This window comes from Stenella coeruleoalba (genome assembly GCF_951394435.1).
Source record: "Stenella coeruleoalba genome assembly, chromosome: 13".
Taxonomy (NCBI): Eukaryota; Metazoa; Chordata; class Mammalia; order Artiodactyla; family Delphinidae; genus Stenella; species Stenella coeruleoalba.
Window position 1 is genome coordinate 9528021 of NC_137159.1, and position 12558 is coordinate 9540578.

The following is a 12558-nucleotide window of genomic DNA, read 5'->3' on the forward strand; positions in this document are numbered from 1 at the left end:
GGCTGGGGCTGGGGCTGGGGCTGGGGCTGGCTGGCGTCCGGAGGGCGCGGAGTGGCGAACTGGCCCCCCTCCGCGGGCGTCTGGTTCTCACCGGCAGTCGCCGCTCACCGGGAGGCCGGGCCCGTGCTTTGGGAAGTCCCTGGCTCGGGACTTGGGTCGCAGAGCGGAGCGGCGCTCCTGAAATTGCAGGCAGAGAATTCAGCCAACGGAGATGGGCCGTTTTCTCAGAAAGGGACCCCCTGAACCACTGACCTAAAGGGCGAGGAGGGCTGAAAGAACCGGTGACTGGGCATCGGAAGCCAAGGTTTATTGAAAGTGTTTCTTGATCGCACCCGATTCTGCTATAGGTCTGGGACGTGACACACAGCCCCTGCCTTAAAGGAACTTGCATTCCTGCCAGGGAGAACGATGGTGAATACGTACACGCACGAAATCACTACCTCATTGGATCCTCACAGCTACTACATGTTATGAATATATTTTACCGGAGAAAAGTGAAGCACGACTCAGACACGGATGTTGGGTTTCAACGCGACCGGCCTAATATCCTGTTCGCCATCCCAGCCACATTAGGAGACGGCAGCTCTGTCAGGAATTACTGTACAGTATCTGGTCACTCCACTTCTAGCAGATCATCCTTGGGAAAATAATTCCTAAAGACCAACAAGAACTATTCAAGAGAATCCTCCCAAAGACTGTGTGGTCCTTGACAGTGTGGAATGTTCTTCAACCTATTGTATGTGAACTTCACCTGGTTGGAAGGAAATAGACAACCTGCTAACACGACTTCTCTTTGAGTCCAGATGAAATGGGTTTTTTTGTATTTTCTTTACATTTTTATGTATTTTCAAATCTCCTAACATACATAGACTTTCATAAGGCTGTTCATGTACATGTCATTTAAAATGGTCTTTACAAGGATTCTATAGAAATTCATGTGCTGTGTCATGAAAACACTTTAAACAACAGTTTAGGCACTGTGACTGCAATTAAGTAAAATACGTTTGTGTGGAAGGTAATGTGCAAGAATGAATAAGCCCGTGGCGAGTGACCGGCAGAAATATTGTGTGAAAAGTTCCAGAATAAGCCGCCAGCAGAAGCAATAACGACTACTGAGCCTTTCCACTGGGCTGGCATGCCTCTTTTGAAAAAAAAATAATAATAGTAGACTCAACCCCTTTGGTTCACACTTCTGTCTCCAAGTCCAGATAAAATGCTGACACTGAGATAGAATGCACAACAGGCTTGAAATGAGTCATGTGCCTGAAAAGTTAACTAGCAAAGACCAGTTCCAGAGGTAAGATGGGGAGAACGCTCGGTCGGTATATCTAGACAGAGCTCTGACCTTTGACAAGTTACTTTTCCCCTGGTCTCGAGCTCCCTTGGAAAACAACCTGTAACTTATTTGGGAGGGGGGAAACCTTTGAGTAGAAAAACAGTTGGATCAAGCTTGGAAAACACAAATAGTGAGTTAAACTGTGAGACCCAAAGACAAAGGACCCGGTACAGAGCAAACAAAGCTGCTCACAAGTGACTTTCTGTGAACAATAGAGGCCCCAACACTACTTTGCCAGCTTCTTTCTTCCTTGGCTCTGAGTCAGTCTTTGGCCCATCATCACAGCATCAGTGGAGACACTTGTCACCGGGCATTCAGTTCCCCCACGGGCGATTTTTCCTTTCTGATCATTTGGTTCAAGACATTTCCATGTTTTATCTAGTATTCTTGAGTTTCAAACCCGTAACTATTGTGTGTGACCCCTGGCTAATTCCTTCTTCTCTCTCAAGTCTGCAAACGTGCCTGCAATGTACCAGGTACTGTCCTAGTGCTGGGACTGCAGTGGAAATAAGAAAGACCTTGACCTGGTGGAGGTTAAGTTCCAGTGTGAGGACAACAGAAAATATACAAATCCGTATTTTAATATCTGACAATATGTGCTATGGAGAAAAACATGGCAATACAAGGAGACGGACAGAGGGACTGGGGCCAAGCTCTTTTGGCTGGGGTGATGGGGGAAGGCTTCTTCAAGGAAGTAGCATTTGAACAGAGGCTTAGATGAAGCAAGGGGGTGAGCCCCACCAAGACCTGGGAGGAAGTTCCAGGCGGAGAAGACAGCCTGAGGGGTTGGGGGCACCTGGCATGTAGCAAGGGCTTAAACGTGTGGAACAGATGGATGAATGAAATTTATTGTTGCCCACCTATGCACAAGACTTTGTATTTGTTACTCCTTTTATCTGAAATGTCCTCCTTCCTTTCTGCCTACCCAGTGCCTCCCTTTCTTTAAACATTCCCCGCCCCGAGTTGGCCCTGTCAAGCCAGGCTTACGTGAGCCCCTGGCCTGGGTGCACTCGACTGCACACACAGGCACCTGTGGGCAGGAGTCCGCCTGGCTGAAGCCTCGGGAGCGGATACAGTGAGGTCCCTCTCAGGCGGGCTCTCCAGCGGTGAGCGCTCCAACTGTGAAACCACAACCAGCCCCTGAGTGTGGACTGAGAGGCACCTGCTGCTGTAAGACCACATGATCATACTTTTGGATCAAGCTCCTTTCTCCTTCAGCCCCCAGGGGAGAGAGGAGGGGCAAATCTGCCCATCCCAGCTGCCCCCAAGCCTCTGGTGTCCACTGTACTGGATCCCTAATGGTGGCAGTTGAGCACCCTTGCCCTGTCTGTCTAGCAGCAGCTGGCACTCTCTAGCTCCTGTGACAACAGCCTTGATTATATATATTTTTGTAAGTTACATTTCTGCTTCCTTTTTACTGCTACACAGTCCCAGAATGCTGGCCCCTTGCCCTCTCATAGGTGAGAGCCAGGCACGGCCACTTCTAGCTCTATGACCGGCACCGAGTATCGACAGGACTCAAACAGGCCAACTGTAAACTCACCAAGATTTATACATATTTCTTTTTTTATTACCAATCAAAAATAAATTCCATATATCGTTTAGCAAATATTATCATTGTTTTGTGACAAAAGACACAAGAGTCATAACAACAAAACTCCCCGAGAGTCAAACTCATAACAATGCCAAAATAAATCACAAAAATATACAAATTAAAATCTTATGCAAAATAAATATGAGTTATTTGCTACGGTGGCTGTAACTCGCCTACCCATCCAGGGGCCGTTTGCGAAGGTCTCCCTACCACGGGAAGACACGCAGGGCTGGGCCAGGTCAGGGTACTGCTCAGCCCAGGAACGAGAGATTGGAATAGGAGGTGAAAAATTGCACTGGGAGGAGGAAGTCATCGGACCAGTAATATGTGGAAATAATCATGACCCTCTGCACAAAGTGATTATAAATGGGGACGGGAAGAGGAGGAGAGGCGGGACCATCTCTTGAAAGTAACTGTGCGTGCAAAGAGGTAGCCGTGGAAGTGTGTGCACCTGCTCCTTTGGCTTCACACACACTCGGTTCAGGCCGTGAGTCTGCTCCACCTGGCACTCAGGTCCCAGGAACACAGCTCTGCGAGCCCCTGTGTGGACTCGGAAAGCAAGCTGCTTCTGGAGAAAACTGAGGGGTTTTCAGGCCCCAACGGGGGCCAAAGGTCTGGTGTCTTTTTTCCTTATGGCTTGAGAACCCATGGCTGTCACCACCTTCTCTGAAGACTTGTAGGAATCAATTCTGTGTCTGGAAGAACTTTAAAATGACCAGGGGCCAGTATACTTGGTGCAAGACATTTCCTGGTCCCCAACAGAGCACTTGGGGTAACAGGACTCACAGGCTGAGGAAAGGAGTGAATAAATAACACTCAGGAAGGCCTGTGGAGTCTCCCTCGCCTGATCTTGGGCCCCCCCACCCCCCCAGCAACTGTTCCACCCAACCAAAGGGCCACCTTGGACCTTGGTCCTACAGCCTCCCCGATGGCGGGAAGCCTGCAGCACAGGGAAAAGGTGCTGGGGCAGGACTGCGCGTGGGGCTGGGGCTCTGAGCGCCCAGGACCATGAGCTTCAGCAAAGGCCAGGACGACATCTCACACTAGGATAACACACACGTGGGGAAGACGGGGCTGCCAGCTATGTGCCTTTTAGTTAGATCTGTAAGTGCGTGAACAAAGCCAGGTGAGCCTCAGCCACAGAGGAAAGGGCATGAAGGACCTGCTTAGGTTGGCTTCCTACAACGTCCTCTTGTCCTCAGTCTCTAAGAGGCACTGGGGTTTTGGATTAGAAACCGGGAGTCCGGAAAGAAGGGCTTGGTGGGTCAGTGACTGAGACCTGACTTTCTCTGTGGGGTGGGAAGGGGGATGGAACGAATTGCTAACGACGTAGATGCCCATGACCAGGTTCCCTCCTGGCCCCGAAAGGAGCATCGCAGACAAGTCCCCTCTAACGCAGTCGCTCCCCCAGCCTGGGGAAAACCTTTGGTGAAAGTGAGGTCAGGGCCTGGGGAGCAGGGGTTAGCAATCTTAAAGGTGTGAGACCCTGCCTAACACTTGAACTCAGCCCCATTACAAGGGGAGAGTTGTCCAGAGGGGCAGATATGAGGGACGGGGCGAGAGTCCTCAACGGAGCCCAACTCACCAGGAGAGCCCATCAGCAGAGTTCTAGGAGATTCCTGGGTCCAGCGATTACCAGGAGGAGTGCTCCTCTCCGCAGTTGCGAGTGTCACGTCCCTGATCACGGTTCCCAGAATCCCTCGGCCTCGGTGACACCAGGCGAGCCTCAGCGCGTGCCCGGGCAATTGTTCTCAGCACTATTTGGTTCTTTGCTTCCTGGGAAGAACTTTCTTCCCTCCCAAGGGAAAACCTTCCTCCAGCAGGCCGTGGGATGCCATCTCTGGAGGAGGCGGAGGAGAAGCAGAAAGAGGAGGCTTCCTGAGTCAGGGACATAGCCAAAAAGTCCCGGCTGCGAGCAGATTATGGCTATCGCTTCCCGGGGTGAGAAACCCTACCCCTTTTAAAGTTTTTGTGGAAAAAAAAAAAATTGTTTTTAAATAAAGTTCCTTAACCCTGTCTTCCCTTCCCCATATGGTATTAAAAAGAGGTGAGATGAGCCTAGTTTAGAAGTGCTCCTGGTCGCCGGCCCATTGCCCCACAGTCCAGGGTGGGCAGCCGCCAGCTCGGAGCTGTTCAGAGGTCCCTGCCGGAGGCCAGATCCCCCTCGGGTCGGGGGCCAACTGGCTGCTCAGTCAGACAGGCTATCTGTACCCCTTCCGGCCTAACAGGCTCCCTGTCTTCGTGTGGGCCCACTGGGGAGGCCCCCGCGGGGCTGGCGGGGGACCCCGGGCCCTCCCGTCAGATGGCACCCTCGAGGGAGGCTCTGTGCAGCAAGGAGTTGCACTCGTTCAGGAGAGTCGTGGTCTCGTCCACCAGGGGCAGCTCGGACTTGTCGGTCAAGTTCTCGGTACAGATGGTGCACCCATCCGGGGGGAACTGGGGGCAGTTCTCCATGCGTGAGGCCAGCAGCCCATTCTGGTACTGTTGCCGGGTGATCTGCAGGGGGAAGCGGGACGGCCTGGTTCACCGACAGCAGGGCCGGGGGGGCCAACCCTACAGGAGACCCGGAGAAACGGGCAGCCAGGAGGGAGGCTGCGAGTCCAGGAGAGAGGGCGTGACCCAGGGGGCGGAGCGGAGGGGGGGGTGACCAAGGAGTGAGGAGCTAGAGCAGGAGGGACATGCATCCCGGGCCCTCCGTGCTGGGTGTGGTGGATCAAAGAAAGAAGCTGCCGGTGAGACACAGAGTGATCCAGACGCCCAGGATGAGGAGGATGGTGCTGCCTGGGAAGAGGGCCATGGGGAGCGCTCACCTTGATGTACTGGAGGTCCATGAGCGCCCGGACGCTGAAGTCGGAGGTGTACTGGCCGAGGATTGAGCTGCCGAACTGGCTGCTGCCTGCCAAGGGGGCCGTGCTCGACGCCGTTTCTGAGCGGTCCGGGTAGCTGAGGGAGGCCGAGCGGCTGAGGGGTGCGGGGTGGGGTGGGGAGCGGTCTGTGGAGGGAGAGAGGCTGTCAGGCCGGGGGCCAGCCTGGTGCCCCTCACAGCCTCCCGTCCAACCTTGTCCACGGACACCCGGGCAGTAGTGCCCCCACCGGCAGTGGGAAGTGGCTCTCGGGCACAAACGAACGGAAGCTCTGCCTGCAGAAGGTCTGACCTCATCAATGCCAATGAGCTAGTTTGTTTAGGACTGTGGTGCAGTAAGAATTAAAAAGTCTACCCAAACAGATGAACAAAACAGAAAACAAAAACCAGAGACACAGAAAGTTTATGGCTACAAAACCCCTCATTTCCCCAACAGCTGGTCAGGCAAGGGTGACACAATGATGACCCCAGCATGGCAGAGGAGCCACTGTCCCTGTCTCGATGACAGCTTCTGTCAAGGGACATAAACGGCATACATTTTTTTTTTTTGCGGTACGTGGGCCTCTCACTGTTGTGGCCTCTCCCGTTGCGGAGCACAGCCTCCGAACGCGCAGGCCCAACGGCCATGGCTCACGGGCCCAGCCGCTCCGCGGCATGTGGGATCTTCCCAGACTGGGCACAAACCCGTGTCCCCTGCGTCAGCAGGCGGACTCTCAACCACTGCGCCACCAGGGAAGCCCAAACTGCATACTTTTAAATTATATGCAAAGGAAGAACCTACAGTTTGCACTCTCTCACCACACGTCATACACCCCCCAACATGACACCCTGCTCACATCTCAAAATGCTCGTAAGAGCTCAAAAGTGTGCTCTACACGTAACCTGTTGTGTATGGAACAGTCCTGCCCTGTGTCTGCTGAGCCCAGCCAGTCTGGCAGGGGGGTGGGGTGCAGCAGGTTCCTCTCAGAGGAACCTAGAGGCCCCAGAGCTCCAGGCTTCCCACTCTGGGGTGTCTGGGGGCTGGGTCTCAGTCCCCCTCCCATGAGGCAGAGCCTGGGGTAGCGGTGGCAGTGCCTCTTCCCGCCACTAGGGGAAGCACAGGCCTCCATTCGGTCGACTGAAACCAGGCAAGGGGAATGGCTCAACCTCCAACCAGGAAGGAACCAGCTCCTTATTTTGGAAAAGGAAGGGCACACACATTATTGTACATCATTAGCTCGTATTTTGGGGAACACTCAGAAAACAATGAAATGCACCAAGAAGTTAACTGTGGAGGCGTACTGGCTTGTTCTAAACGAACAGGACGTGGACTAAGCTGATTTGCTTAGTTAACTAGTAAGTTACTAACTACTGAGTCAGCTATTCTAACAAACAGACCAGTGAAAAGAGCAACCATTGAATCTGGGTGGCTGAACCAAGTGCGACTGAATTGAGTAATACTCTACGTTTGAGTTTCATTCATAAAACCAGGAAAATACAGTCTGGATAGTCTATGATTAGGTGATATACAACCACTAGAGGACCATGTGCACGTATCACTCATTCTAACTTAAGCAACACCTCTGATTAAGTTCTAGCAAAGACCAGAAACACTAGGGATATTGCTTAATATTTGACATTAATTATTTGAATGATAGAATGCTTTTAATTAATGCTTATTAACACTCCAGGAACAGGAACTGAATTTAAACCAACAGAAATTAGTCACATGGCCTATTAAAAACAGAGGTCTAGAAATCTAACAAAATATGAAGTGTTTGTTTCTGAATAATGAAATTAGGATGCTTCTTAATTTTCTTAAGATTTTTTTCCACCTTCCCAATTTTCTAAATAAGCTGTGTTACTTTTATGATTAAAACAAAACAAAACAAAAAAACAGGGGGTTTGACTTGGTAAGTCCATTTCTGGAAGAATATTCTAAGGACATAAATACAGAAGAAGTTTTTCCGTAAAGAGGTTTACATCATGCTGTTATACTTAGAATATAGACCCCCATGAATATGCATAAGGGGGAAAAAAACCAAATGAAGGCACACCTGCTTGGTGAAACTCTGTGTAGCTCTAACTAGAAAGCTTATGGAAAAGTGTCTCGGTTCCCATATTAGGTAAAGACATCAGGATTCAAACCATGTGTGCATCAACTCCCGGCCATCTATGAGACAGAAGCAAGAGCAGAAGAGGAGAGTGAGGCTGAGGGGTTGGCCAGTGAGGGCTGACATGGCCCATTCTGTTCTCATCAGACAGCCCCCTGCTCAAAGACCATTAATTGCTTTGTACTTCCCATCACTGCCAAAAGTTGGCTGTGTTTGAACGGGACAAGTGACTTCTAAATCACCTTTTTACTTTTTTTTTTTAAAGAGGATCAATTTTAAAAAGTGTGTTTTTGTACATTTAAGATGGAAAAAACCCCAGCTGTACAAGCATAATAGGGGAAACAGTTGACTGAAGTGATAAGTTTTTAGCACTGCTGGGACCCAGGGACCTTCTCTAAGTTATGCACTGAGACCAGAGCTCAAAGACACTCGTAATGCTCTTCTCCTCCGGGCTCAGCAGCCCAGGCCAGAATCCTGACATCAGGACCTCTGCCACCGCAGTATACATGGGATAGGAATCCCTCGAACTGAGTGATTCTGGGGCCAACACAGTTCCCACCGACCCTGGGACAAGGCTCGGGAGTGTGACATATCAAAGGCCAGAAACAGCATGTTTCTGTGGCTTTTGGAATTTTCCTAAACACTTTCTGATTGGAATGTCACATTTTGGTTGTAACAGAGAAAAAACAAACAGTAACTGAGCTCTAACTGAACATTTTATATCAATTCTCTCACTGCTGCCAACAATTCTAAGAAGTGGGCACATGTATTGCTCCCATTTCACAGGAGGAAACCAAGACTTAGAAAAGGTAGGTCAGCTCCCGGAATCATTTAGCTGGTGTCTACGGAGACCCCATTCAACCAGGGCAGTATGACTGCGGCCACACTTCTAACCACCCAGCTGCTGCCTCCCCCTGGCAGGTGGAACCAGCAGCCAAAGAATGAAAACCAAAGCCTGTGAGGAAAGCTGGAAAGTTTTTTAGAGAAAGCTGATGGGGTGACAAGTCATCCTGCTGAGGCCTGTGAGTGGCCCCAAGCAGCTGGTCTCACTTGGCCTGGCCGGGAGCCACCCTCCACTCCCAGCCTGTCACCTGCAGGCGTTTTTGTCTCTTCTCAAAGACTGAAGGACCTCTGGGGAAACCCTTCCAGGACCTGGGCAAAGGCACATAGTAATTGGGCCCCAGGCCAAGCACAGCTAGCACTGGTCAGGCTGGTCCACAAGTGTGAACAGGTGGGATGGCACAGGTGCTGGGCAAGGGGCGGGGCCCCCAGTGCCTGCTGGGAGCGGTTAATGCAGCTGCAGTGTGAGGGCTCAGGCGGCAGGTGGCAGTGCAAATTCTCCAGCCATGCCATGTTACCTGAGAGCCGGGAGAGCAGGGAGTTCCGCTTGCCAGGCGGACACCTGACCAGGGTGGAAGGCACTGGAGCAAAAGAGGAAAAGGTCAGTGATGGGTGGGGTGGGCGTGGAGCCACAGGAACAGGATGGAGAAGCAGACTTGCTGGGGGCCAGGTTCCCTCGAGCAGAGAGGGGGCACAACAATAAAGGGGACTCGGCCCTGACGGGGAGGGTGCTCAGAGCTGACCAGAGCCCTGATCAGAGAAGGGCAGAAGCTGGTGGAGTGTGCCCAGAGCCCCCGGAAGTCATCTCCCCTCCCTTCCAGCCACTGCAAGTGGGAACCTGGGGCCTCCACATCAAAAGACAGAGCCCAGGACCCTAACCAGGCTCTGAGGCATGGCTGCAGAGAAAGGGTGCTTGGAGGGACGTCCTGTGACTGTGTGCCCTGCTGCACAAGATTTCCCCAAGCTGGACCGCAAGAGGTGCTCTCAGGAGGGGCAGAGAAGTCCTCCCCAGGCCTGAGGCACCTGGGCAGGGGCCACCTGTTCCAAAACCCAGCTCTGCAGCCTTGTTTCCCACTCCCCTCCCCCAGGAGCCTGTTCACGCTGGTGGAGGAGCTGAGCTGTGTCAGTATGCACGGGTGCCCAGCCCCCCACATGGGGGTCCTCTTTGTCAAAGGACAGTAACAGGCACAGCATCGAGGCTCCCCAGGAGCTGCAGCAGCCCCCTCACCATGTGCCTGTCCCCGGCACCAAAGCAGACTTTCACTGTCCAGCCCGCAGCAACCTGGGGCCGGAGGGGTCACACAACTGGCGAGGAGCTGAGCCGGGCGAGACTCGGGCCTTGTCTGCCGGGCACCCCCTCCAGCAAGGGGAGCCTGAGCCACCCAGGACTGGAGAAGCAGAGGGCGCCGGGGTGGCCAGTGGCCCTTCTCAGAGGCTGTCCAGTCCTTTCTTTGCCCCCAGGTCCCTTTATTCCATCAGAACGGCCCCTTAACCAAAAGGCAGTGGCTCAGCCCCCTGAAAAGCCGAAGCCATCTGCAAACTGCGCGGCCGAAAACCAGGCCCTGGCCTGGCCTCCAAACACGGGAGCCATGGGCCCCCTTCCCCCACCCTGGCTCCCCTGGCCCAGTCTTCACAAGTGAGGCCCCGCAGCCTCCCTCCACCTGCCTCCCTCTCAACTGGCCTCCCGCCGTCACGGCTAAGGAGGGCCACTGTGGCCCGCTTGCCCAGTCGGCCCACTCTGCTGTCACAGGACCGCCTGCTCAGGACAGGCCTCCTGCTTCATATGGCAAGCAAATGCCGTCAACTTCCTGCGGCTCCCTGACTCATATCCACGCTCTTCCTCGCCTCCTGGTGGGCTGGTCTCACCACCTCAGAACACGCTCTCAGCTCCCTCCGGGCTTTCGTCAGAATCCCCTCATCTCTTCCCTCCACTCTCTGAACCCGGTCCCAAGGGGTGAGTCACTGCTCTTCCAGGCCACTTCCTCGAGGCCCTGGCAGCTCTGGCCTTCGCTGGCCTCCTCTCCCCCGAGCCACCTGGGTTATGACCCTTCTAGGAGGCCCTAGGTTCTGGGGGGCCAGTCCGAGTCTCTCCCCCTCCAGGAGTGCTGGAGGGCGGCCCAGACATGGCCCAGAGACTCACCAGAGGGGGAGGAGGACAGGGCCATGGTCCCGTAGTAGGAGAAGGCGCCCGTCTCAAACTTCATGTTCTCCTTCCCGGCCTCCACCTCCACCTTCCCCTGAAAGAACACGGGTCAGGGTTACAAACAGAGTTGAGAAGGAAAAAACACCTGGGAAGAAAAAGCCTGAGGCACGAGGGAGACGCGAGGAGTGAACAGGGCTGTGGGCCCCGTGGAGGAGCTAGTTCCAGAGCCCTGGAGACCCAGGGGCTCAACGGTGGCCTTGCAGGCGGAGGACCGGCAACGGGGAGCAGAGGCTCAAGGGCAGGAAAGCAGGTGAGAGGGCGGCTCGGGCACGGAGGCCCGGGCGGGGCAGGCGCACCTGCAGGACGAGGATAAAGTAGTCAGCCGGCTTGTTGCGGGTGTACAGGTAATGGCGGACGTAGTACTTGTTGTGCTCGTCGAACTTGAGCTCCTGAATGACGTCTGGGTACTTGAGCAGCCGCAGCAGGATCTTCTCCGATATCAGAGAGGGGCTGAACTGGGGAACCTCTGGAGGAGGAGAGAGGAGGATTTCACATGAGGCCAGGCTGGGCGGGGCAGTGCCTGGAACATGGTCACTGCTGTGCTGGACGGCTCCTCACTGCCTGGTCCTGCCTCCCCGGAGGGCATGACCTTGGCTCCGGCCTCAGTACATGCAGGTCTGTCACTGGTTGGGCCTGGACAGTGGCTCCTGCACTAATAAAACATGACCTCAGGCAAACTCCTTCACCCGTGCCTCAGTTTCCTCATCTGTAAAATAGGGATTTAAAACTTCATGGGGTCGCTGTTTGGTGAAATGGGATAACAGACGTAGGACACTTAGACACACGCTTGCCACATGCGAAGTGCCTAATAAACGTGACTATCACGACTGTCAGTATCCATGTCATCAATAGCCCGGCAGGAAAAGCACAGGAGAGGGAAGGATCACAGCTTTAGCAAGTGAGGGCTGGGAAGGAAGTCAGACTGAGGGGAGAGGACAGAGCAGGCGGGCGTTTTCCTAATCAATCACCCGGGTCTCCAAGGGAGCTTTGAGTCAGGGGTGAGAAGAGAGAAAAGTCATTGACCTAGAAGTCAGGTCCCGAGGGGCCCAGCAGATGCAGGCGGAGGGGAGGCAGAGAGATAAGGGAGCTGGATCCAGACGCTCAGAGAGGATGAGCATGCAGGGCTGTGGGCTGTACCCAGGGGGAGGGGGCACATGGAAGGGCCTCCTTCTCCCTCCTCAACGGGGAGCCCGGTGCCCACCTCAGGTCCTCCCAGCACAAAACAGCCAAAACAAAGCCGGATGGTTCCTGGAAGTTTGTAGCAGCAGCCCATTAACGGGGAAAACAAACCGCAGGGATCTTCGGTGGGGATGGAAGGAAAACACCTCGCCCCCTTCCAGAGGCAGGCGCGCGTGCCCCAGGCCCTTCATCTGCTGTAGCCCTTGTCCCCTGGGGAGGAGTAACCAGAGGCCCAGTATGTCTCCCTCCGGGGCTGTATCCCACCGACACCCGAAGGCCCTCCTCATGCTCTTACCCGTGGACAGGAAGCGATGAGCAGCCAGAAGTAGCTGAGGAGAAATTTTCACCTTGAGTTCATTGTCAGCATCCTTGAAGGCTGAGAAGTCACGCTTGTTCTTCTCAGATACCCGTTTCCGGCTTCGGTTGTCAGCTGCAAGAGAAGGAATCTGG

At 53.8% G+C, this 12558-nt stretch overlaps 1 protein-coding gene across 1 annotated transcript in view; it reads right to left on the minus strand.

Annotated features, from left to right (window-relative positions):
* Positions 1-2560: 2560 nt before the first annotated feature.
* Positions 2561-12558, minus strand: part of CNNM4 (cyclin and CBS domain divalent metal cation transport mediator 4) — a 36963-nt gene continuing 26965 nt past the window's right edge. Inside the window, exons 3-7 of the mRNA XM_079940593.1 lie at positions 12404-12538; positions 11226-11395; positions 10867-10963; positions 5741-5922; positions 2561-5426 (exon numbers count right to left, since the gene is read on the minus strand). Coding sequence (XP_079796719.1) covers positions 5229-5426; positions 5741-5922; positions 10867-10963; positions 11226-11395; positions 12404-12538 — 782 coding nt within the window. The 3' untranslated portion in view covers positions 2561-5228. The remainder of the gene's footprint in view (positions 5427-5740; positions 5923-10866; positions 10964-11225; positions 11396-12403; positions 12539-12558) is intronic.